This window comes from Ciconia boyciana, chromosome 3, assembly GCF_034638445.1.
Source record: "Ciconia boyciana chromosome 3, ASM3463844v1, whole genome shotgun sequence".
NCBI classification, from domain to species: domain Eukaryota; kingdom Metazoa; phylum Chordata; class Aves; order Ciconiiformes; family Ciconiidae; genus Ciconia; species Ciconia boyciana.
Window position 1 is genome coordinate 2,301,478 of NC_132936.1, and position 26,167 is coordinate 2,327,644.

The 26,167-nt window shown below is 43.9% G+C and overlaps 2 protein-coding genes across 5 annotated transcripts in view; one reads left to right on the plus strand and one right to left on the minus strand.

The window, feature by feature from the left end:
* The window catches only part of FBXO16 (F-box protein 16), a 39,501-nt gene extending 20,666 nt beyond the window's left edge, over window positions 1-18,835 (minus strand). The window contains exons 1-3 of one of the 2 annotated variants that reach the window (XM_072857703.1): window positions 18,781-18,835; window positions 12,258-12,400; window positions 6,481-6,516 (exon numbers count right to left, since the gene is read on the minus strand). In XM_072857703.1, coding sequence (XP_072713804.1) covers window positions 6,481-6,516; window positions 12,258-12,353 — 132 coding nt within the window. In that variant the 5' untranslated portion in view covers window positions 12,354-12,400; window positions 18,781-18,835. Of the gene's footprint in view, window positions 1-6,480; window positions 6,517-12,257; window positions 12,401-13,193; window positions 13,206-18,780 lie in introns of those variants that run through there. The other variant, XM_072857704.1, reaches the window with a different exon arrangement.
* Window positions 18,836-19,051: 216 nt separating this feature from the next.
* The window catches only part of FZD3 (frizzled class receptor 3), a 58,997-nt gene continuing 51,881 nt past the window's right edge, over window positions 19,052-26,167 (plus strand). For 2 of the 3 annotated variants that reach the window (XM_072857706.1, XM_072857707.1), the window contains exons 1-2: window positions 19,052-19,168; window positions 24,271-24,791. In XM_072857706.1, coding sequence (XP_072713807.1) covers window positions 24,603-24,791 — 189 coding nt within the window. In that variant the 5' untranslated portion in view covers window positions 19,052-19,168; window positions 24,271-24,602. The remainder of the gene's footprint in view (window positions 19,169-24,270; window positions 24,792-26,167) is intronic. The other variant, XM_072857708.1, reaches the window with a different exon arrangement.

Below are 26,167 nucleotides of genomic sequence, written 5' to 3' on the forward strand. Positions count from 1 at the left end.
TCCCCAAAACATGCACCCTGCTTTCACAGGACTGTTTCCTGAAGCCAGCTTTCCACAGCTGACGACTTGCTCTCCACAGGTCAAATCACAGCACATTCATTTTTGCATTTCACCTCAGGGGCATTTGAAGTCCTTATTTAAATGTGACCTCCAAAAATTAAAAATAATAAGAAAAAACATGCATTTCTTCCCATATTTTTTTATTATTGTGGGTAAATGGTTTAATGTCCAATGTCCCTTCCTTTCCCTTTCAGAACAAAACAGACTAGAAATTCAGATTATTTTTTTTCTCTGCTTCCCCTCCCAAAATCTATGGTCAAGTGGAGGACTGGCAGAATAATAGTTTAAAATATACTGTGCAGATCAAAGGTAATTGAGAAGTAATTTATTTCCAGATAATTTTAAAGAACTCTTTGTTTCTTTCTTTATTTTTCCTTGGCTGTATTTAATTCCAGTACTGGAGAATGAACTCTAAGAAGTAAATAGCTCTTCTCCTTCTTGCAAACACCTCTGCAAGACCTTCAAGAAGGTCAGCAAGAAGGGTGGAATTGGCATTCCTGAGACCCTAGAGATGAAAAGGCAAATAGAAGAAAGCTCCCAAATGTCCATGCCTTTTCAGACACAGACAGTGAATTAAGGAATACACCCTTTCCCTCCCATCCCTGTTTTGCATATAACTTTCACCTCTGATGATGTTTAGCAGAGTACTAAGGAAAAACTGAAGCAGGACCTTTGGATTTGGGGCTTCGAAACAAGAATAAAATCAGACAAAGGTGTTCCAGAGGGGGACAGAGGAGGTTCTGCCTGTCCCCTTCCCACCCTCAGCTCAATATGAAAGGGAAGGGGGAAAGCTTCTGCTGCACAGCTCCCCATTCATGATTACAGCTGCATCCCCTTCTTATTAAAACAATCCGCAATCACCCATTTGCAAAGATAAATTTCTCCCACATAAGTTCCAGAGACAAGGGGGTAACTGGCTTACTCTCTTCCACACCAAGAGATTAAGTGAACTATTCAAAGGAAATCTAGCTGCTTTTTAGAAGAGATGGAATATTTGCTCCTATTTAACTCTTCCCATTCTGCCACGAGTTTTGCAACAAAGCAATTAATTCCTTCCAGCATCCTTGGCCTGTGCTTACTCTGCAAGGGAAACTCCATTTAAATCAGCGCCACACGGTCGAGAGCATGGGAACACACAGCTTCTTCTCCACTGCATTCAGCAGCAGCCAAGTAGTTAAGTAGGCATAATTTGTCTCTTTTCCAGTATTAACAAGCATGTCCCCATCCTACATTTGGCTGCCTTTCTCCACAGTTCCTCCCCTTGCATCTGATTACAGCAACCCAACCAGTTGGACCAGATTCCCCTTTTCAAGGTGCTGCACCTTCTCTATCTGCAGCTAGGAACATTTTTTCCCTTTTCTGTGCCTTTCCCGGAGCCCTGGCAAACAATGTCTCCCCAGGGACCGTATGACATAAGGCTATGCTAGCAATGCAGAGTGCTCAGTCTCTGCTTCTGCGATCAGTTTACAATTAATCCATGAGTGCACACACACAAATAACGCAGCCTGACACTAAGGGGAGAGCCCAGGACCTCAGCGCCGAAGTACAGAGGCTCTGCTGCTTAACCTAAAGAGGCCCCTCTCTGCTGTAAGAGACAGGTTGTTTTACTGACTCGAACTAGCCACTGAAATGGGACATAATCCTCATCTCCAAACCAGCATATCGACAGGAGTTCACAGGGTTACAATCACACGCAGGCATCCCTGTGCTCTGCAAATGTAGGATCGAATTCGCTAGTCAACGAGGCTCTTTTGCAGCACGGCTTTCAAGTAGATGGAGATGATTCACCTAGGGAGAAGCAATTTTTCCTTACCTCCCCAGCCATCTTCTCCCGGTCCTGATGAAGGGATTTGCTGGAGACCCAGGACTTGGGTGAGAAGAGAAGGGATGAAGCAGACAGGCCCCTGGTATCCATAAGATATACTAATCCACCCCACAAAATCCTAAACACCTCTGCTGCCAAGCTGCTCCTTGTCAGTAATTAGCAGCTAGCGCCTAGGATTTGTTCCTTTTTGCTTTCACCACTGTAGTTAAAAAATTAAACCTGAAATTTTGCAAGAGGAGAATCCTGGGCAGACTGCTGAGGAAGGCAAGCCGGCAGCCTGGCGACAAGAAGCATCCCTGAGCAGGAGCCATTGCTCCTGCACCTTGGCACCTAGCATGGGGTCAGCTCCTGGGTAAAGAGGTGTCTATAGGTGGGGGTCTGCAGTGACTAGGGATGGGGTTCAGCCGCCCAAACACCAGTGCCCTGTCTTGTGGGGTATCCTGCAAAGCCTAGAGCTGCCACTCCAAGGGTGACAGTTGTCTGCAAGTCCTGCATCATATCTGCTGTGATACGAGAGGTAGATAATGAGACCAAGAGGGAGATAATGCATATGTCCACACTATGATCCTCTTACCCTTCAAAACAAGGTGGCTGGATCCAAACCGTGTATTTGGCATGGTTCCTGGCCCAGGCTAATGTCCAAATTGTGTCTGAACAATGCCTGGAAGAGCGCTACTGGCCCAGGCCAAAATCGTGCCACGGAGCGTGCTAACAATTTCATATGTGGATGAGCAAGTTCCAGTACCTGGGAACACTCAGATGTGCTGTATAAATTACTAGCAGAAGATGTAGCCCACAGGTTGAGCTGAATCACTGTCTGCGCTCCCCTGACTTGTTTACATCTTATTTGGCTATAATGGAAGCTGAGACGCTCAGATCACACTGAAGCTTAGGTGTCTTAATCTTCAAGTTCAACCCCAGCTTCATTGTCAACTTATTAACCTGGGTGTCAGCACGATAGCACTGAGCATTAAGGTAGAGCAAAATGCTTTTATGTTTTTTAAATTAATGGGAGGAATTTTTGGCTTGCAGAACACAGCAGAAAGGGAGGCTGAGAGGCAGCACGTCAAGGCATCTGCCCTGAGTGCAATACAGAATAAAAGCAACTAGAATAAAACAGAAAAATTAACAGAGAGATGTTAACCCTTTCACAGTTCAACCATCAAAAGGGTTTCAACTGAGAGACAGCAGCACAATTTCTCTTTTATATGTATCTGGATAGTATTTGGGTAAAGGAGTTGGTGTGAAGGAAATTCATCGCAAATGCCTCCAGCAGGATCAAAGCCTGCAAATACTCATGCACGGGAACAGCCATGTCAGACAGGCAGTCTGCTGCCACTACACACCACCGCTGCTTCCACTCTGTGCAGCAATAATACTTTGTGGAGCTGAGCGCAACCTGAGACAGCCAAAAAATTGTAGAGGGTCCCATCGTGCGTTTTGGGTACTGCAGGTGACAGCACAGCCAGTGCCATGCCCTTTGGGGCTGCCCAGCAGTGCAGAAACAGAGAAATGAAATCCCTTCAGGACAGCTAGTTCATTGTTTCTCAACCTGTGTTTTATGGACCACAACAGCCTGGGAGACATCAAAGATGTTCTGCGGCACAATTGGAATAAAATAACTAAAAGAAAATGCACATACGTAGTCCCTGAATGCATGCAAGTAAAATCAGGAAGAATAAAATAAACAATGAGCATCCAAAGTTTAATCTAATCTTTTTTTGGCTGTAAAGGAAAACCACTGTGGCAAACCCGCAGAAGGCAACCTGTTCTGCTTTCCCAGAAGGTTGGATGGTCCTTCAGTGTAAAAAGGTCGAGGAACACTGAGCTAGTTCATCTCCTGCCGCAAGGCAGGATCCACTCTACCTAAACCATTCCTGACAAGTGTTTGTCTAACCTGTTCTCAAAAGACTTCAGCGATGGAGATTCCACCCCTAACCCCTAGGCAAGCTACTCCAGCAGCAAATTATCTGTAGCATTGGATTTTGCTGGTGTCTAAATTGTGTCTCCATCGCTGCAATTCAAGCCCATGATTTCTTCTCCTATCCAATGTGAACACAGAGATCGGATCATTCCTCTCCTTTTTTCGGACATCTTTTGTGTGTCATTGGAAAGATGTTATTACATCTTTTCTCCATCTTCCCTCCAGTAAAGGGATTGTTTTCCTATTTTCTGGACCTGAGACTGTTCTCAGATATGACTTGTTCTCAGAAGTATCTCCAGTTGGTCCTCAGCTTTCTCAAAATGCAGGGACCAGAACTGGGGATGGCTCTGCCCTTCAGACAGCCCCTTGGGATATTTCCCTTTATTACGATTACAAGACACTGTCAGCTTATATGCAGTTTGTGATCCACCATAATTCCCAGCAATTTTTTATGCAGAACTGCTGCATACTTAAGTTTTCTCAGATCTGCAGTTTTTGTAAATGTCATTTTTACACGCAGCACTTTTCACTTGTCCTTATCAAACTGCAGATCATTTCATTCTGATTTCTAATCGCCAAAGTTCATTAAGCCCCTCCAAGCCTGGTATCATCTGCAGGTGAGTACTTTCCATTCCATCATCCAGATATTACTGAAAATGCTTAACAGTTCTGGACTTAGGACAGACTTCAGCCTTCCAGTTTCACAATAAAGCATTTACAACTACACTGAATATGGGTTCCCAGCCATACAAACCCCGCCTTCAGCAGTTTCATCTAATCCATACTTCCTGAGAGCACTTTGAGAAGGTCCTGTGAATCAATGTAAGAACTCCTGCCCAGAGCACTGTGATTTTTTGACACAGTTTCTCTCAAACCCAGAGCACTCTAGGCTTTGCATACCAGGTATTATAATGCCACGGGCTTTGAAGGGAGTTAAGAGCAGCTTTTGTGCTTTCTGCACCCTTTTCATTGGTATGATGGATGACAGAAGCGCAAGGAGAATTAGCTCTGAAGGGGCACGATGAGACCTACTGATCTAGTGTCATATAAAGGGTCAGAAATTTAACCTTTCAGAATATGATTCAGCACTCTTGTGTGTGTTTGGAGGAAGGTTGTTTCCAGATTTTGGCTCCTTCAGTGGGGGTTCTAATGAAAACATTTTTGCCCTTTTGCCGGTATATCCCATGGGCATTTTAAAACATCCAGCAATTTTCAGGAGACAGATTTTAGGTCTGTCAGTTACTGACTATCATGCTAAAAGGTGTTTTTTTGAACAATAATCATTCAATTATTTTGTTTTCTTGGTGTCCATTAAATTCCTTATTATCAAAATGCATGCATCTCAACAAGTTATGGAAAGCACATTTCCTATAAAGATGAATAATCCTTATGAGCTTAGAATCAAAATACTTGTCTGTAAAGACCAGTTCATATGCAAAAAATTTCCACAAGTGACCTATTAGGCATAAAGAATAAGCATCACAGTTCAAATAAAGTTACTGTGCACATACGCTTTATTGAAGAGTGCTGATAAGGAGCCTCATTTCTGTATTTCTGTTTTGTATTGCTTGTGTATCATATGTGACCACGTAACTGGTTCTTTGATTCCATTTATAAAGATGTGCACAGGGCTCAACCATACAGTTACTACCGAGCCACATAAATACATTCAGCTGAATTCACTCATTTATTGCAATAAAGTCCCTGAGTCTGTGTTCCTGTTTGCATAGGAGACTGAGCAGATTACGGCTGCTTTCCCATAATGGCCCGTAAATGGATTTTGCCATATAAAAGAGAAAGCACAATGCAATATTTAAGGAGTGAGCTTAGGACTAGGGCAAATCTCGTGCCATTGCATGCTCTGCTACCAGCTTCCGGGGTAGGTGAATTAGAGTGGTATTCCTTTCAAGCAGCCAGCTATGACTCCCTTCATAGGCTACGGAAAACATAGGCATCTCTAGAGGGCTGATCTTTCATCCTACATTAAGTGAGATGAATCGCCCTCTGGAAGTACCACTTTCTCTCTGTTCACTCTACAAGGAGCCTGTGATGACCAGACCAGCCAGGCTTAAATATTATGTTTCAGACATACACACCCGGCCAGAGAAACACCCCATCCCGAATGCCTAACTTGCAGTCATTTGTGTTTGGGGCAGACAAATCCTCTCTCATATCTTTCTGTGCCTCATTTTTTCATCTGCAAAACAGGGTGACAGCACTTTCCTGTCTCATGTTGGAGCTGTGAAGATAACGACAGTAAATTGTGAGGTGCTCAATGATTACCATATTAGGAGCCATATGTGTGCACTTGGTAGATAACATGTCATTTACCACAGGTTTCAAAGACCTGCTAGCAGGCAATGGCAATACCTAAACATCCAGTATCTTTTTTGAAGACTTCACAGACTTTTCCCAGGGTTTCTTATCCCATTTCAGATCATTCTGATGATGGAATATGATTTCCCAAGTTCAGAACTTACAGACCGTGGGCACTGAGGGAATTTACACCTTTACCTTCCTCAAAAGTAGAGCAGTTACACCTCACTTTCACATCAGGAAAATGAACCCCTTTTTCAAAATAGGATAGGTTTTACATTCCTATTATCGTAATCTCTTGATCAGTTCAGAAATCTAGCTGTATTTAAATATATATTTAAAGAGAAAAGTTTACCCATTTTCCAAGTAGGGCTCTTCTTTCTTCGAATACCTATAAAATACACACAGACAAATAAAATTGAATATTTAAAGGGGATACAATATGTCCTAAGAAAAATACAGCTTGAAATGCAATCTACAAAATATAAACAGAATCACTGAACGGAAGAGTTTGGAAGAAACCTGTGGAGATCCTTTAGTCCAAACTCCCTGCTAGGGTCAACTGAAGCGGGCTGCTCAGGGCCACGTCCAGATAGGTTTTGACTGTCTTCTTGGATGGAGACTCCACAACTTCTGTGGCAACTTGTTACAGTGTGTGACCACTCTCACAGTAAGAACATTTTTGCTTATGTTTAAATGGAATTTTCTGTATTTCAATTTGTGGCTATCACCTCTTGTCTTTTCACTGGATGCCACCAAGAAGAATCTGGCTCTGTCTTCTTTACCCCTTCCCATCAGATATCTACACACATCAATAAGGTCCTCCATGAGCCTCTCTTCTCTAGGCTGAACAACCTCAGATCTCTCAACCCTTCCCTATACATCAGGTTCCCCAATTCCTTAATCATTTTTGCAGCCCTACAATGGCTTTGCTCCAGTAAGTCCATGCCTGTCTTGTTCTGGGGAGCCCAGAAATGGACACAGCATTCCAGATCTGTCCTCACCAGTGCTGAGTAGAGGGGAAGGATCAGCTCCCTTGACCTGCCACCTACACTCTTCCTAATGTAGCCCAGGATGATGGTGGCCTTCATTGCTGGCTCGTGGTCAACTTGGTATTCACCAGGACCCCCAGGTCATTCTCTCCCAAGCTGCTTTCCAGACAGTCAGTCCATTTCTCCAGCCTGTCAAGGTACCTCTTAATCACTGGAACAACCTCAGTCCCCATCACTGGAGGTTTTCAAGACACAACTGGACAAGAGGCTAGATAATCTCATCTAGGCTCCCTTTCCCACGAAAGGTTGGACCAGATGATCCTTTCAGGTCCCTTCCAACCTGGGCTGTTCTATGATTCTGTGATTTACGAGAGCACAAACATCTGGTCTATCAACTACTCCTCCCAATTCTGTATCGTCTACAAACTTGCTGAGGGTGCACTCTGCCCCATCATCCAAGTTGTTAATGAAGATTTTAAATGATCCTGGCCCCAGTGTCGACCCCTGGCATACTCCACTACTGACTGGCCTCCAGCTGAACTTCGTGCTGCTGATCACAATCCTTTGAGGCCAGTAAGTCAGTCAGTTTTCAGTTCACCTCACTCTCCATTCATACTTCATCAGCTTGCCTATGAGGATGTTATGGTAGACAGTATTGAAAGCCTTACTAAAGTCTGAAAAGTCAAGAAATCAGTTTTCCTGGACCTCTCTTCTCTCCAGGACCACATCCCATGTGATTCTTCCGCATAGATCCCTGAAGAGGTCAAAGTCTGCTCTCCTGAAGCCCAGGGTTGTGATCCTGCTATTTGTCTTGCTCTTTCCTCTAGATATCCTGAAGTCCCTCATCTCCTGGTCATTGCCGCCAACATTGTCCCTGACCTTCACATCCCCAACCAGTCCTCTCTTCTTTGTAAGTATGAGGTCCAGCAGAGCAACTTCCCCTGTTGGTTCCTTGATGACCTGTGTCAGGAAGTTATCAACGATGCACTCCTGGAACCTCCTGGATTGCATGTGCCCTGCTGTGTTGTCCCTCCAGCAGATATCAGGGTGGTTAAAGTTCCCCATGAGGACCAAGGCCTGTGAACATGAGGCTTCTTGCAGTTGTCTGAGGACAGCCTCATCTACTTCTTCCTGATCTTCTTCAGCTCTACAGGCTGGTTCCTGTGGAAGGTTCCTTTCACTGAAGAAGCCTCCCTAAAGTTCAAGGGCTATGTGTGCACGACTGTGAAGTACAGCTCTGCAGACTGGCTGCACTGTGCTGCCTCCCATCTCCAGCTCCCTTCTTGGCAGCTGCTGCACACACGGTGTGCCAACACAGCGCTCTGCTCTCCTGGGCATACAGTGATGTGTGGTATCTCACGTGCTTTGGTGAGACCAGAAGCTGGGCTTCCCACCTCTTTATTTTAGAAATTTCAGTTCTCCTGAGTTGGAGACATTGGGTGCCTGAAATCTCCTAGAATGGATACAACATGGGTAGCTATCACACAGCCCTGGCGATGGCTTCAATCTTAACGCAGCAAGACTGTTAGGAGTAAGATAGTAAGACCAGTCTTTATTCCCTGGCCACTTTACAGTGACAACTAACAAGAAGGATGATCAGTATCAAAAGACAGCGGAGGATTTATGATGTTGACCTTTATCCATAGGGAGCTACACCTGAAAGCACAAGCACGTGGCTTCCCACTACCACAAAACTGCCTTCTATACACAGGATTGTGACTTAGGAAGGAAGGAAATGCTGTAGATGATTTTTCCAGAAGACAGATCAAAGAGGAGAAAGCCCAGCTTATAACTGCACATAAAACCAGCTATTAACCACAACTAGGAAAACATGCTTGCTCATTATAAACTCCAAACATGTTATTGCTATGACAGCCTGCAAAAAAGGTTCCTGCAGAGAAAGACATTATCAGTGCTGGTGTCTGGTACAGCAGTTGACAGCGTTAGCTCTGTCTCTCTCAGCAGGAGTGTCTCTTGTGAAGGGTGGAAAATGACATTTCTTTTATTTGTATGTTGACAGTTATTATTTGCTTTATTTGCATGTGGGACACTTGGCAAAGTAAAAAAAAAAAAAAATTAACAAGATTAACTTGGAAAAGGATTTGCCACAAGCAAGTGATGAGTAGTCAAAGATCTAAGTTTTGGGTTGGATAATTCAAGCGAAGCAGGGAGCTATTTATATAACTGAAAGCAATGTTAATGGTCTTTGATCAAAGACAGACACATATTTGCTTTCAGCATTCTTGGAGATACATCTGAGCCAACTTTGTCAGAAAGTTCTGCCTACTCCAGGCACTTGGAAGCATTAATTAGCAACAGAATGGCCCAAAATTGGTATAATCATCCACTGCCTTAATCAAGCCCATGTTTACTGTCCTCTCCTCCAAGGCCTTGGAGTTATACCTATAGTGTGCCTAAGCTGGCTGGCTTTGGATGCACCCCGAGGCCTCGGTTGCTCCTGAGACCTGCCATCTCACATCCATGTCTTCCGGTGGTTTTAAATAAGCTCAAGTTCTAGGCTGCCTGACAAATCCCTCCAGCCCTTACTGCAAATGCTGCTGGGGGCTCTTCTACCCCACGACTGAATCACTGCCCAGCAGAAGGCAAATCATCTCCTGAGTTCCAGTCCTTCCTTAAAGGCAGCACAGCCCTGCAGTCATGCTGACTGTCTGTCCAGACTGATGCTGAAGTCTGTCCAGTTTTGCTGTGGGTGAGCAGGCTGCCCCGTCTCCTACCTTTACTTCACCCTTACCTGTAGCACTACCTTGGCATATCTAAGACTCCACCTCTGGTTTTCTGACCATGAATGCTGCATAATTCGAGGTTTCCTAATTCTGGCTTCTTGACTTTGGTCTGTCCCTGATGGTGATCCTGGCTTTAAAATAATCATGACTGCTCATGTCCCAGTAGTAACACCCTGGATAGTCTTTTCTGTTCTAACAGCTGCTGTAAGGGCAGGAAACCATAGATGGAGGCAGCAGGACTTGGGATGTACAATAGGCAGGAGAGAGCTGGGTCCTACCAACAATACAGACAAGTGTACTCTTGAGCATGTTTGAAAATCCAGGGAAATCTACAGGAACTACTAATGGATTACCCCCAGGATTAGCCAAAATTAGACAGGTAGCAAATCTATGCTACCAACTGTTCTTGGGTCTGCTCCTAACAATGGTTTAGATGGACCTTAAATGCTTCTGCCTTGAATCAGCTCTGAATTCCCACCACTCCTGCCCCCCATTGCCTATTCTACTAACAAGTACATTTCCTACACATCTCTTCTCTCTATGCTTTCATCTTCTCACTGTTTTTCACACACCTTCTATCTATAGATTCTTTTCTCTCTTCATGCTTTCTCTTAACTCAAGAGTGCAGGAATGAACAGAGATATGATTGTATGAAAATGGTGCCTTCTCACTCACAAGCTCCCTCTATGTATCAATTGGATTATCTCCTGATTTCAGCTGTCAGCAATATTTTTGTTGCAGCTATTTTTTTTTCTGCTAACACTGCAGAGCAGTACAGTGATATACTAAAAGGAGTTTCAGGCAGGTCAATGCTTTAAAACCTGGATCATAAACAAGCAAACACTTTTTATCATGAACTTCATCACTGAGCACAGGTCTGGGAGATTATGGTAGGTTCTTTCTTACCTGGAACATCATTAAGCATTGGAGTATACAAGAATCCAGTATGAGCTCGTAAAAGTTTTGCTGCAGCCCAATGCAACATTAGACTGCCTAAGGAGCAGAAGAGTAAGAAGGTGGGAAAGGGTGGTTTTACCCACGTACTTATTTCTAGTTAGATCATATTTTATTGCACAGTGATGTGCGTCTGTAAAAATATGTTTTAAAGGGTGTAGGAAACAGACATTAAAATGATTCAAAGGCTGGAGAATATGCCAGATTGAAAAGACTTCAAAGCACTCAATCTGTTTAGTTTATCAAAAAAAGTTCAAGTGTTGGCTTGAAGCAGGGTAAAAAGACCTTCCACAAGGAAAAAATACTGGTTACAGAAGAGTTTAATAAGCTAGCAGGGGAAGATTTAAATGATGGAAGCTAATGCTAGAGGTATTCAGACAGGAGACAAGTTTCATCTTTTCGTGGTATAGGGGATTAATCATAAGAAAATTATTAGGGAAGTGATGAAATTTCATTTCTTGATAACCCCAAAGGAAGCCTGGATACCTTCATGGAAGATATATTTTAGCCAAATCCTAGTTACTGAGATCCAAGACTGGGAGAACTGTGCGAAACAAGAGGGCCCAAGAAATCCAGAAAGCCAGACTGCATGATGTAATGGCCCACTCTGGATTAAATTCTATGAATCATCAACAGAAATTTAAACTGAATTCTGAAGGAGGAATATGCTCCTGGTGATACATGAGCCAAAAACCCCTCAGTTATGTTAGCAGATCCCAGATATAGTATACAGAGTGGGAGGTTAGGAAATGCATCTCGTTATTTATAAATCGAGTGCATCACTTCAGTTTCCAAAATATCAAGCTAGCCTCATCACTGCCAGGCTTAGCAGAGAAGCCAGAGCACGGGTACTAAGGTCTCTCCTATGAGCTGAGATGGAGGACATCGGCCACTTGGAAACCTACACTGACACTCAGTTTGCTCTAGAGTTAAACTAAAGTCTTCTGGAGCAGAAAAAAGAATGATTTGGCAACTTTCACTAACAATTGAATACACTTTTTTTTTTGTTTAAAAACAACTGATTTGGCAAAACAACAATACTTGAACTAAATACTTGTATGCTTTAAACAATGCACATTATAACTTTCCCTTTTTACATAACTTACTAGTTTTTATATATATGTATACATAATAAAGACTGTATGTCTGCTTGATATATACATACTTCTAATAGTAAACAAAATTTTAAAGTTCTTATTCCATTACTCATGACCTACACAGGCAAAAACATAAGTTAAATTTTTCTAGGACTTGACAATTTGTGAAGTGAACCTGAGAATTTGTCTTGGGATTTGAGAATATTCAAAACCAACTGGACAAGGTCCTGAACAAATGCTCTAACTGACTGCCTTGAAGGGTTGGACTCGATGATCTCCAGAAGTCCCTTCCAACCTCAACAATTCTGTGATTCTATGAATTTCACCCATTTGCACAGAACTTGCCTTGTCATTCATGAGTTGATGGTTCAGTGGAGTCCATGTGCTCATCTTGGTCTGTAGCTTGGGGCCATCCACGTTTCGAGGAGGTGCAAATGCCATAGATACAGGAGATGGTGGGTCCTCTGACGTCTTGTCAGCACCAATGGCTACAACAATTGAACAGAACAAAGACCAACATTATCTCTGTGCTACTCCATGAGAGTATGTTACTGAAATGCAAATAATTTTAAGAAGGAATCCAACTATTTCACAGCATAGCAACGATACAAATAAAATTATTTGAAAGTCAGTTAGGGTAAGTCCTTTTATTTTATGTACCCACAGTAACCATGACAGTAAAGGCCAGATTTCCTGATGGAACCTCTGTGCACTAATGTCATACAAATAATTAATAATTAAGCAGGTCTTCCCCATCACAAATGTTATTGAATACACCTTTGAATTTTGCTGCATGAATGATCATAAAACAGGGTATTTGGAGCGAGCTAGAAAGTACACGAAATTTCTCTTTCCAGTTGTTGGCACTGAAAATTGGAGATAACTTGTGCAGCTACTTAAGTGACAGTAGCTAGGTTTTTACTGATTTCGATGGGCATAAAATGCCAAGTCTCAAAGGGCCAATTTGTTTCTGTAACACTTAAATGAAAGAATGAAATCCAGAATGGTTCAGAATTGACTGAAATCTCTCAGGGTCCTGTGTTCAGGCAGATTGGTTTTGACAATTTGGGCTGACTATGCTGCTCTTTTAAACAAAAATTTCTACGTGAAGTAAATCAGACATTTAACAAAATTTTCCCTTCCCTTTTGTGACACCAAGTAACTGGACTTCATTCAGACAAAGTAATTTCTTCATAAATTCTTGCCCAAACATAGGAAAAGCTTTTTTTCCTTCATCTTCTCTCCTGCAGCTGGATTCAGCAGGATAATGTCATTGCTCACCTCAGGCATCCAATTTCCAGACTGGAGGCTTGAGCTGCAGCAGCCTGAAAACCAAGACATTTCTTTACCGCATTTAAAAATATCTCTGTTCCCTGCATTTAGTTATTAGGCAATTTTTTTGTAAACACTTCAGATCGCTTTAAAGCTTCATGGTGGCAAGGTGAATAATAGGACTTTGGGAACAAAAGAAAAGGCAGATCCACTAAGTAACTCTCTTATTGTGTTGCCAGCCTACCCTGAATCCAAGCACCTCAAAACCCACGCAGCAAAAGGGCCTTTCTAGCTAATACAGCTCTGAGGCTCACAAGACACATCTACGTGAAAGCCCAGTCCCCCATTCCTTACCCAGACAAAATTCCTGTCCATATCAATGGAAGATTAATCTTCAAAACCCACTGCAGGATCTGTCTGGGCACATCACCTTCTTGATTAGTTTTTCCTCCCTTTCTTCCCTAAGTTATTACGGAATCAAAGAAATATAAAGAAAAAAAATGAAAAATCTGTTCTGTCTTTCTCTCTGCATCTGGTGATGTAATATGGTCCGTGGTTAGGAAATAAGTTCATTACAAGAATCTGAGTTCTCTCTCTCTTTTTTTTTTTTTTTTGCTAGAGATCCTTAAATAACTTATTGTCTGCACCCTGCAATTTTAACTTCCCACAGAGAAGCCACTGAAAGCTAAAAGACTTACTAAGGTTTCAAAGCCTCACATTCTGTAGTTGGCCAATGTTAGAGGTTTCTTGTGCAACTGAGTAGGTGCATTTGGGATACGCATTACGATGGGATCACTTACTGGGTTGGTTTGGGTTTGTTTTGTTTTTCTGCAAGGCCCCTGCCCTTTTCAATGCACAGAAATACAACATTACAAGCTAGAGAAACAGTTCCACTGCCAAAAAAACAGGTTCAGGCAACCATGTCCTGTTTTTCAGGGACAATCTCCTACATTAGTCACAAAAACATCAGTTGTCACTGCAGCACACTCCCAACTCTGGATTCACGTTCCAGTTTCCTTACGCAGACGTGCTTTCTCGGTGCTGGAGCAGCTGCGTTCACAAAGCACCTCCGCAAACTGGTGTGTTAGCAGCTCGTAGCCCAAAGAGACAGTCATGCCTCTGGACCACCTCTTGTGCTCCTTCTGTGCCAAAAACATGGCTCGGAACACACCTGGCAGAAGTCATGTTCCCAGCTGCACATGCCATAAAACTGCCTGAATTGCACTTGATGTTCGAGCACGATATGTAAACAGGGCTGCAAAGGCAGGTACCATCAGGCAAAAAGGTGAGCGTAGCCAAACATTTTAACTTTGTACATGATGTGCCAGCCTGCCATCCCTCTCTTGCTACCGCTTTGCTAGCACAGTCACACAACCACCATCCGCTCTGCTCCTTATCTCTCCAGCTACACTCAAAATCGTGATGAGGGGAGGGAGGCAACCCCAAGTCCAACCTCAGCGGCATGTGTTTACAGGATGAATTCTTTGGTGAAGTCAGGACTGTACAGTGTCACTTTAGAGCACGTGTTTTACTGGGGTTCCTCAAAGGCATGCTGTACACACTGGGACTCAGTGCGCTTACTTATTAGGTGGCCTTGAATTTCATGGGATGCATCAGAGGAGTCAGCAGCATTAGAAAATCTAGAAGTACCTTACTTGGAATATGCAGCTAGCCTAAAAATTGGACTGCAAGTTCTTTACAGGCCTTCTAAGAAGAGACTTGGTTTACCAACTACAGTTTAGCTGCCTGTTCCCCAAAGGAAAACCTGCGCTTCTTGTCTTCACCCTGAACTCCCTATCCCTAGCAGGATTAACAGCTAATCTGGCTTCTTCAAGAGCCTAGAGTAACTCTGATCAGAGTTATCTATGACATGATACTGAGGTGGCTGCAGCAGCTTGCTCAGTACACTTTAAAAAGCAGCTGGTGTACTGCGCAAACCAGCGATTTTCAAGCTGTTTAGCCAGGGCCTCACTTTTCTTCTGCAATACTCGTTATCTTTGGACTGGTTGCCCAAAATAACATTCCAGAGATTGCTCCAGCTTTTTCTTCACGTATCCCGGGATGAAATTCATCAAGCTCAGCTGATCTGCAAACATTCAACCAGCAAGAGACGTGAGATGAGGTTAATAAGAAATCAAGCTTTAAATATATATATAAGGAAAATGTTGGTTCACTACCCAAAGAGGAAAAGCTACTGACACATGATGCTAAAAATATTATCTATTATCCTTCTTCTAGGAAAAATAAAAAGGCAATGTAGGAGCAGGTGGCAGGCATAGTAACTACCAGTGCAAAGAGATTTGGCGGAAAGACTGAGGAAAGACCAAGTTTTGTGAATATATACAGTGTTTTCAAGCTGGTTGTGTTTGATTAACTTCACACCGAGTTGGTCAGAGACCTCCAGCTGTTTCAAAGCAGTTATCTTACACAGTTTGCAGAGAGCAGGTGAGCCTGGCAGAGCGCAAATGTTAAAAAAGAGCAAAACTGCCTGGGTTACTACATCCAGAGAGTACCTAGGAATGGTTGACAGTTCAAATGACAGGATATACTGAGTGGGGAGCCAAGAGATTTTTGCTTTTTGAGATGTACGAAGAAAAAATAAATTAATTTCACAGGGCAGGAAAGACGAACGGCATTGTCTAACAGCAAGACAATTTCAAGACTGATCAAAACTCTTCTGAAGCCAAAGGAAATATTTTCACTGATTTCAGTACAAGTTGGGTCAAGCCCTAGGTTTAAAAAAACGTGATTGCATTTAAGAAAGATTAACAATACATAATGATCCTATCATATTAACTAAGGGCATTGGAATAATTTCCTTTAGCTGGGTTAATCTCTGCTTAACCTTCTGGAATGGCATTCCAGAGGTTTGTGCAAACCATACTCAAAACAAGTCCTTCAGAAGCAGACCCACTTTATTAATGTTTTTGACCACATCTCTATAGCAGTAAGCCTTTGTGGTTCAAGAGAGCCTGGTGCGCTCAGAGGTTTAAGGATGCATTTTGCAGAGAATAAGCCTAATCCATGTGACGACAATGGCACGGTCGAGGAGTTCAGTTGCGAATAAACAGAATTTAACTGAATCCATCTCAAGCTCAGTCGGGAAAGTAATTTTTATGGTACATTATTATATCGACAATAAACAGTGCGATGATTGATGCTATGGAAGAAATGCTTTAAACAGTAGTAACAGAAAAGCAATCTAGAATGTAGGCCAAACTATAGGGCATTTAAAATGGAAAAACTCAAGAGGATAGCTCTGGGTGGAAAAGATAATGTGAAACAGATCCTCATATGTAGGGGACACCTAGAAAGATGGCAAGAGGAGAAGGGCAAGAGACTAAGTGCACATTTGCAATGATTTACAACAAGGAGGCCAATATTGTGCTCCTCCTTTTCCTCTAGCTAGCCCTTAACCCACAAGCTGCAAAGCACTGATATCATCCAGCCTTCTACATTTGTCACCTGCACTTTGCACAGTGACGCCCTGTCCTCAGTTAACACGTCCGCTCTGACTGCATGATATTGCCAGTATTCCCCAGTACCGCCGCAGTCTTCTCATGGCTGTCCCCAGTTCCGTGGAAGGCTCTGTGACCAAGGCACTGATGTTTGCCCAGCTAGCTTCGAGGATCTCTGTGGTACCAATGCTACAACATCAATAAACCCCAGAGCATGGCATCGCCACAGTACTGATAAACCTGAACACCTGCAGCACCTCGTGCCACTGCTATTTCTGCCTCTCCCCAGCACCATCACCTCTGTGCACCCTGTACTGCACGAGACCAACAGCCTTACCCCTGCCAGGGTGTGCTAGAAATATCCCTGTGCATAAGAACCCGAGATTTGCGTACCCCTACGACCCCCTTAATCCAGGCAGTGAATAACTAATTCTGTGTTCCTTCCTGGTGCATGATGCCCACCAAGGCATCAGTACCTCCATCCCAGAGGCGATACTCTCCACTGACCCACAGCTGCAAAATCCCTTGTGCTCCTCCATACCATTGCCCCCTACCAATGCCCTTGCTGTGCTGCTTTAACTTCCATACCCGTTCTCTTCATAACCATGGCTCAAAGCTGCATCAGAGGAGGTTTAGACGGGACATGAGGAAGCATTTATTTACCGAGAGGGTGGTCAAACCCTGGAACAGTCTTCCTAGAGAGGTGGTTGATGCCTCTAGCCTGTCAGTGTTTAAGAGGCATTTGGACTTAATATGCTTTAACTTTTGGTTAGCCCTGAAGTAGTCAGGCAGTTGGACAAGGTGATCATTGTAGGTCCCTTCCAACTGAAATATCCTATCCTATCCTATCCTATCCTATCCTATCCTATCCTATCCTACCCTATCCTACCCTATCCTATCCTATCCTATCCCTTTTACCCCACAGCGTCACTCAGCTCCAAAGGACTGGTATCCTCTTTGGTCTCCAATAAACCCAGCAATCTCCCCTCCCTGGCAGTGTCAATACCTGACTGCTCTCCTCTGTGTCCTTGTTACAGATGTTCTCCAGGATCTGCTCAGAGCCTAGAAGCACTGATGCCCACTCCTGCTCTGCATCAGTCTCCTTGTGTCCTGCAGGGCCAATGTCCTCCCAGGAGCTGTCACAGCACTGCATAGTCCCAATGACAATTACATCAGGGGAACTGATCAGTATTGATCCCTAATACCATTTCTCCCCTAAATAAGGCAACAGCAAGGTCCCATTTATCCCTAGAGAATAAAGCATTTCCCTTTCTACCCCAAACCTTGCTGGATTTATATTCTATTAGAGAGTTGGATGATCCATCATGTTCTTACCTCAAAGTCTACCAGAACTTCCCTAGTCCTGCAGCACTTGGTTACACTGCCCAGCATCCCCATGCCCTGTGATGCCCCGACAGCTTTCCCCACCCCACTTTAAAAGTTGGTAGCAAACCCTAGCTCCTCAGGACTTGTCTTCATAGATACTAGTGCTTTTTCCACCCATTTACCAAGTTTATGCTCTTCGCATGATGTCTTTATGCCCTGTCCCTTTGAGCATTAATATTTCTAAGTACTCCTTCCACTCACACACTCGAATCTCTCCCAGGACCCAAAGGCAACAACAATCCCCTCGGGCCCCAGGCCTGACAGTGTTGGCAGATGGGCAGCCCCCAGGCCCTTTGTGCCTCAGTGTCCCCCACCGTAGCGTTTAGACCTTCTCCATTGGGTGCACTGGAGACCCCCTTCCTCACAGCATGGGCCGTGCTTGGTGCACACCGGGGTCCTCCATCTTCCCGTCAGACTGCCTCCCCGCATCCTATTGAACCTGCTGCCCCCTCCACATACCCTATGGAGTTTGTACTCCCCTCTCTTTCCACTGCCCCTCTGTGTCCCACTGCATTTGTATCCCCCTCCCCATGCCACGCTGCGTTCGTCCCCTCAGTGTCCCACAGCATTTGTCCCCTCCTGCCCCACTGCAGTTCTACCCCATCCCCACGCACCCCCTGCCCACCCCCGTGTGCCCCATGCTCTCCCAGAGGATCCGCCGACCCCGTGGCCCCTCAGGCCTCCGTCACCCCCGAGCTCGGGGCCCCCGCGGCCCGCAGCGCCGGGCCGGGCCGGGCCGGGCCGCCCCTCACCTGCCTCCTCCCCGCCCGCGGGCGGCGCGGCCTCCTCCTCCCGCAAGGCCGCTTCCCGTCGCTATGGCAACCACTTCCCGCGCCCCCCCAAGATGGCGCCAGCCAATCAAATCCTGCCAGCGGGGGGCGGGAAGGCAGAACGGCCAGAGGTTCCGATCTACCTAGCAACCTGCTCGGCCCCTTCTGATTGGCTCCTTCGCTTCGGCAGGGAGAGGGGCGGGGCGCGGCAGGGCGTGACGGCGCGAGGGGGCGGGGCGGAGGCGCGGGGCGGGGCGGGCGCTGCGGCGGGGTCGGGCGCGAGGAGGCGCGGCCGTTGCCTCCGCCGCCGCCGCCGCCACCGCCACCTGAGGGAAGAAGCGGGGCCACAGCGGCGGGACCCCGCGCTGAGGTAACGGTGGGGACCTGGGCCCCGGGCGGCGCGGAGGGCGGCGGGATGTAAAGATGGGCAGGGGATTTCCCTCAGGGATGTCGTTCTTTCACCCGCAGAGCGGCCGCCTTGCTCGCCAGGGGCAGAGACGCCCGCTCCCGGAGACAGCGCTGTGGGGGGCGGCCATGAAGCCTCCTCTGGGCGGGGGAGTGAGCGGAGCGGAAGGTTAAGTCCCCTGCTCCGATGCGGCGGGCGCCCAGAGGACAGGGGATGCTAGTCCTGTCCTCCGCTGAACGACATGGAGGTGCTGGATCCACCCCCTCTCCCTCAGCAGCGCCTCGGGGCCGGGAGATGCTGGTCCCGTGTATTCCCGCTCCCCCTGTCCCTACCAGTGCGCTGGGGAGCCAGCAGAAGGGGATGCTCGTCCCATGCTTTTCCCCTCCTTCTCCCTTAGCAGCGCAGCGGGGACCCAAGGGGAGGTGGATGCGAGTCCCAGGTACTCTTTCTTCCCCCTTCCCCTCGCAGTGCCCTGGGAGCCCGGAGGAGAGGGGTGCTAGTCCATGTGCGCTCTCCCTCCTTTTCCCCTTGCAGTGTTGGATCCAAAGGAAAGGGGACGCACTGCCTCTCTTTCCCCCAGCAGTGCACTGGGGACCCGAGGAGGAGGGGATGCCATTCCTCCCTCCACATACACACACCTTTTCTTCTGCAGTGCGTTGGGGACCCAGGAGGTTGCTAGTCCCATGCTTCCTTCCTTTCTCTTTGCAGTGCGGTAGCAGTGACCCAGGAGAGGAAAAGGATGCTAGTCCCATGCGCACTTCCCTCGCCCTTTTCCCTTTGCAGTGCAGCAGGGACCCAAGGGGATGCTAGCTCTATCCACGTGCTCTCCTTTTCCTTTTGCAATGCAGTGGGGACCCAGGGGCAAGGGGTGCTAGTCTTATGTCCATATATATCGTGCCTTTGCCTTTGCAATGCAGCAGGAATCCAAGAGGATGCTAGTCCCGTGTGTGCACTTGTTCCTTTTGCCTTTAAAGCACAGTGAAGATTCAAGGGGAAGGGGATGCTAGCTCAGTCTGCACCCTACTTCCTTTTCCAATCTAGGGGATGGTAGCTAGCTCCCTCCGCAGTTCCTTTAGCTTGCCATGCAATATGAACTCAAATGGAGAGAGATGCTAGACCTGTCCCTCCATATACATGGAGAATCTAACCAGAAAGGGTTTCTGCCTTTCCATCGTCCCTGCTGGGAGTTCAGCAGGGACTGTCGTGGTGTCTACTGCGCAGAGGGAGAGGGGAAGAGGAGATACTTTGCGTCTTTCTTCATTCTGCCCTGTAGTACAGTGAGGAGGAGCATGGAAGAGTGGGAAAGCATAGCGTGTGCCCTCTTTCCTCCATGGTCTCCTAATTGAAATAGAGGATGTGGGGGATTATAGTGTGGTTCTCCCTTAATACGTAACAGAAGTGGAACAGGAGAGTACAGCACTGGAGTTTCTTTCCCACTGACTAATTAAAACAGAGTTGGGAGAATAATGTATTGTCCTTTTGTGCCTTCATGTGGGTGGGAATGGGTTGGGGAAACGCTGCCAGTGCTTGTGTGCAATGAATGAGTTCCTTTCCTTTCTCCGTGATCAGAATTGGGTGGGGAATGACTAAGGTGACATTCTCATCTTGTCTCCTCGCTTGTACAGGAGGAGTCTAGTTTGTTTTATCACCTCATTTCTCTGGGACAGATAACCATGAATTAATCCACCTACATACTTTCTTTCTGAAGTCTGATGACTTTTTTCTCATTGCTCCCCTCATATTGTCCCCCTAGTAACTTTGAAGTTTATTTGAAAAAAAATTTGGGAGTCAACCTTTTCATTTCATGATTTTCACTCTCTATAATAGTCATCTATGTATGTCTTAATTTATCCTTTACAGCAGGAATTGGATGGGCTTCTTATGATTATAAATAATGTATAAATCCGTAACCACACTAACAAACTATCTGTTTCCTACCCCTTTTGTCCGCAGTTTTTTTTGCAGTGCCTTGGGGTAGATGGGTGGGTATCCCCTCCTCCTCTTTTACCCCCAGTGTCATTGAAAGTGTTTTGTTTTGTTTGTATATACATATGAAAATAACCACAACATTTCATATGTAGAGGCTTAGCAAAGAGTATACAGAACTGGATCTGTGGTAAGAAACTATCTTGATAGTAAAGATTGCTTATTACAGCATTCATCTGTCCACACCAATTAATAGGTCATCTATATGCTCGTTTGCAAAACTTTCGTCTCCTTTCGCAATGATATGGTTGTCTTTTTTCTTAATTTCACCTAGATATTTTTTTTTCCTTATGAAAAGGCACTGGATGACTAGGCTGTATAATTTGGTGTTCTTTTCTGGCTCTACTAAATATATTTTTAATTTCCTTTATGATACTATATAGTAATAAGATCTTGAGCATAAAATGGAAGAGGCCTGAAAGGACATGATGAATTTTTTTCTGCTTTTTGCACAGTTAAAATTTTTCGTGGCTTATTGAGTCTAGGTTTTTGCATGTTTTTTTTTCAGTTTGAGGTTGTGGGGAAGTCAGAAGATGGGTGGATTTGTTTGGAGTCTCTACTTTGAATGTCATTAATGTGATGCTTTGTATGAAGTGTTCTTGGAGTTTTTCCCAGGTCTCTAGATCCTGACCTGGATTTGCCCAACGTTTGTACTTCCACCTTTCACACAATACCTGGTGTGACTACAGTTCATCTTATGTTGCTTCTGAACCGCTCGTATGAAGCATTCCCTACTGATCACTGCTGGAATGGCACTTGAATTACAGGGAGCATGCTAAAAAATCAATTGCTAATCCATGTTACAGGTTGACTTCACTGAAGTTGTTGAATACAGTCTTTTGGACTTGGTGGGCAAAGTGTTTGGGGAAAAAAAAAATATGCTTGAAGCCAGTGTTTTGGAGATGACAACAATCTGAAAAGGCTTCTTTTCCTGAGTTTGGGGAACTATTATTAAAATGTCAGAATCAAAAGGGTAGATTCAAAGGGGATTAGTACAAAACTAAGTAGGAATTGATTTTGTCTGTCTATAACTTGTAGTCCTGTGGTCAGGATGTGAGAATATGCAGAAACCTTTTGGGTTAAGTAATGCTGGCCTGGAGGATGGGATAGTTCAGGTCTTTTTTCTTTTTTTTTTTTTTTTTTTTTGAGAGGCGCTAAATACTTAAAAAATAAGTCTGAGAAATGGCTTCCTTAGCTCGGAAGGACATAGCTTTTCAAGGCCGCATGAACTTGAAATTGGACTAAAATCAGGTGTGGTTAGATGTAGCATGTCTTAAATATTGTGGCTAATTTTGATCTTTTAAATTCAGTGTGTTGATTGCTCTTCACAGCAATGCTTGCTTCAGAATATAAGCAAGACGCTGTGATTTGAGCTGTGTTGGTTGGTTCTACCACCTAACTTAAGGTGTAGATAGTTCTCTTTTCTGCTTCTTTTTGGTCACGTTTTATTTTTCCTAGGTTTGAAACAGTTTTACTATTTATATTCTTTATGTACTTCAGTGTTGCTTCAAACATGGATTCCCCGTCGATAACTGTGAGAGAGTAAGCAGCCTGTGAAAGCAATGAACTTCACTTAATTTAACATGGTTATGTTTAGCATGTTGGTCTTTTTCTTATTTGCATGTTTGTTTTTACCAGCCTGTCTTCACGGCTACAGCCAAAAGCATTGCCTCACATGATCTTAAAGAGAAGCACAGAATTGTTTAGGTTGGGAGGAACCTCTCAAGATTATCTAGTCCAACCCGCAAAGTATATGAGGGTTTAAAGAGGTATATGGTATTTAATTTTTCTGACCATAAGATGGGCCTATGTAAACAAAAGTGTGCATACGTAACTTTTTTGATCGGCTGATACCAGCAGAAGTCTGGTAATTAACTCTTTCGTATCTCCCACTAAGTTTGCATTAGGGAGAAAGGAAAAACTTTTTCCCTCTCTGACGCGTAGAATTTATTTCCCTTCCTGAATAACTAAAGAAAACATTCTCTCAAGATTGGAAGTCTGTTTACAAATTTGTGATTACCTACTCTTGGGAATACTGATGGAGTACTTGGGGTTTTCTGGTTCAAACAGACTTTTTTTAACCATAATTTTTTTTAAAACAGTTGGTTAGAGACTGAATTTTGCAAATTTCATTGCTATAAGACAAAATTGTTATGAGAAAAGGGCCTGTTTGTACTTTCACAGCTCTGTCAACTTTTTCTATGCTTTAGCCTCCAATTTCATGGTTTGTTTCTCCAGTCGATGAGCACGATACACGGAGTCCCTGTTCTGCATGTTCCACTCCAGCCCCTTAGTGCTGAGAAAATGCAGATCCAGCCCTGGGGAATGACTGCTGTTTAAATTGGCTCTGTAGGTAGAGTGGAACTGGCAGAACAACCATACATAGCTACCTTTGCCATTTCCATCTTTGAGAGCGTGTGGAGAAAGGGGTGGTCAAAGAACGCTGTCTTCTGGCTTATCCTTAGCTGTTATGATGGTTTCCGGAGAGCAAGATATGAGATGTGTGCAAGTAAAATGGGTTAGAGACAACAAAAAAGCTGTTTACAACTGGACTAAAATTACATATTTGAACACAGGTAGCCAAACCATGACTGTAGCTTGTTGGGCAGAACAGTCGTCGTAGGTATTGCAAGTTGGGGCTTGTGTCTTGGTGGTGGTGACTGTTTTGTTTTTGTTTTATAATTATTCAGCAGAAGTTACGAGGCCATGCAACTAAAGAGATGCTATCACTGCGAATGTACCAGTGGAGATGCTGAGTCATGAATAGCTTGGTTTCAGTGTGGTCAACAACTGTAATGCTCACATGGTTAAATTTAAAGTGTGGGGTTTTCTAAAAATATTGTCTTCACAGTAAATACATTCCTAATTTTCACCATCCTTTTGGGGTAGAGTTTTACAGCATAGCAGCTTTTTTTCCATCAGAAATAGTCTGAAACCAGGATTAAAACTTGGCAAGGGAACCTCTAGTCTTGCACGTGAGAACTTCAAGCAATTTGTCTGCCAGGCTATTTAGAGCGAGAATATTTTAATCAATTACAAGGCTTTTTACTGTATTCTGTTTGTTGTGTTTTTTATTCTAGGTTACCTAAGAAAAGAAGAAGGTAACTCGACTGCTGTTCTGTCACGATGGGGTCAATTGTGTGGGAATGTGGTTAACCATTTTAATACCTTAACCTAATACATGCTATATAATACTGAGAAAAGAAAAGGCAAGATTTCTCACGTGTCTGTCTCAAACACATCGTCTTCTGGACTGAGCTAAGAATGTTGTATACAAAGGGTATTCTGGTTTTGAAGAACCTGAAACAAGGACTGAAAATATTGCCACTGAAGTGACATCTGAGGGTACATGAGGAGTTGAAAGAGCTTTCTGACTGGGCTCAGTAACTGGCCCCATTCCCAGCGTGGAAGGATGGCTACTAGCTGGATGTTCTGTTACCTTTGGCTTTTGGATGTTTTGGTGGGGCATACAAGAGGGCATAGTTTATTTTCTTGTGAGCCCATCATCTTGCGGATGTGCCAGGATCTGCCTTACAATACCACCTTTATGCCTAATCTTCTGAATCATTATGACCAGCAAACAGCAGCATTAGCGATGGAGGTAAGACGATTTTTTTTTCAGCAATATGTATGTTTTTGGCCTTTAGTTGACAAATAATTGGTAACAGAATCCAGGAAGATATTTATATTAGAAATAAAAATGAAAAAATCAAGATAATTAGTAATTTAAATAATAAACACAAATACCACTTGCATAAGATGTATTGTAATATATACTAAGATATTCTATGACTACAAAATTTGCCTAATTTAGTATAACTGAGTGTGAAATACTCTGGATGTGTTTGTATGTTAGTCTGTTACTTGAAATATTTAGACAGATCAAGAATGCATATTTTGAATGGTCTGTCACTTAACTAAATGCCAGAAAAACAGCATACTGAACAATGAATAGAAGATTTTTAGTTCTGCAGACTATGTTCTTTGGTGGCTTTGTAATATTTGGCCTTTTCTTACTCACCTAAAATTTGGTGTGAAGAAAATGAGAAGAATAAGACACACTATGAAAATAATGGAACTTGCTTATTTATTATTACTGCTTTCCTCAGCTGCAAGAAAGTCTTGTCTTGCAGACAATTTAGTTAACCTCCTCCTGTTCTATATCCAACAAAGACTTGCACTTTCTGTGTTATAATGGTACCTTATTACTGTTGCCCTTATCCCCAAAACCTTCCTTGGACTTTACGTATAATAATTTTCTCCCTTTAAAAAAACCCAACGCATTTCCACTGATATTTGTCTAAGCTTTCTTTGGAGAACTTTCCTGATGGAGCTTCAACCACACACTTGGTCTCTTTTTATCTATAGTCTAGTTCATACAAGACTTTTAAGTTCACTTTAGTCTGTTCTCTATCCTGCCACCCTGCCTAAGGAGTTTCCTTACTTGGTATTCCGTGATATGACTAAAATTGATGGAAATTCAGAATATTAGGCAAGTCTCACTGTAAGCCTATTGAAATTTTCATGAGAGATTTGTGCAGATTAGGTTTATTTGTATTTTTTAAGTGCTTGGGAATCCTTGCTGGTAGGTATGCTGTGCTGGATACTGAGAACAGAAAGAGTAATCATATGTTTTCACCTCTGAATGCTCTTCCTGACAATATAGAAACTAAATTTAATTTTTTTTGTTAAATAATGTAAAGCCAAGGCTTTATATAGTCTTTCTATGGAAGAGTTGTGAACCAGACTTGACAAGTGTTTTACTGTAAGAAGAAAACAGAGATTCTTACCCTTAAATTTGCTTTGTTTGAAAGAACTATGGACTTGCATTTCAAGGGCTCATTGAAATTAAGTGGTGTTATATAATCCTGCGGCTCACAAATAGCTGGAGTGTTGTGTGAAGTTCTGAGCTATCTCAAAAAATGTGTTTGAACTGAAAGAGGTCCAGAGAAGAACAGGAAGTATGACTACAGGCTT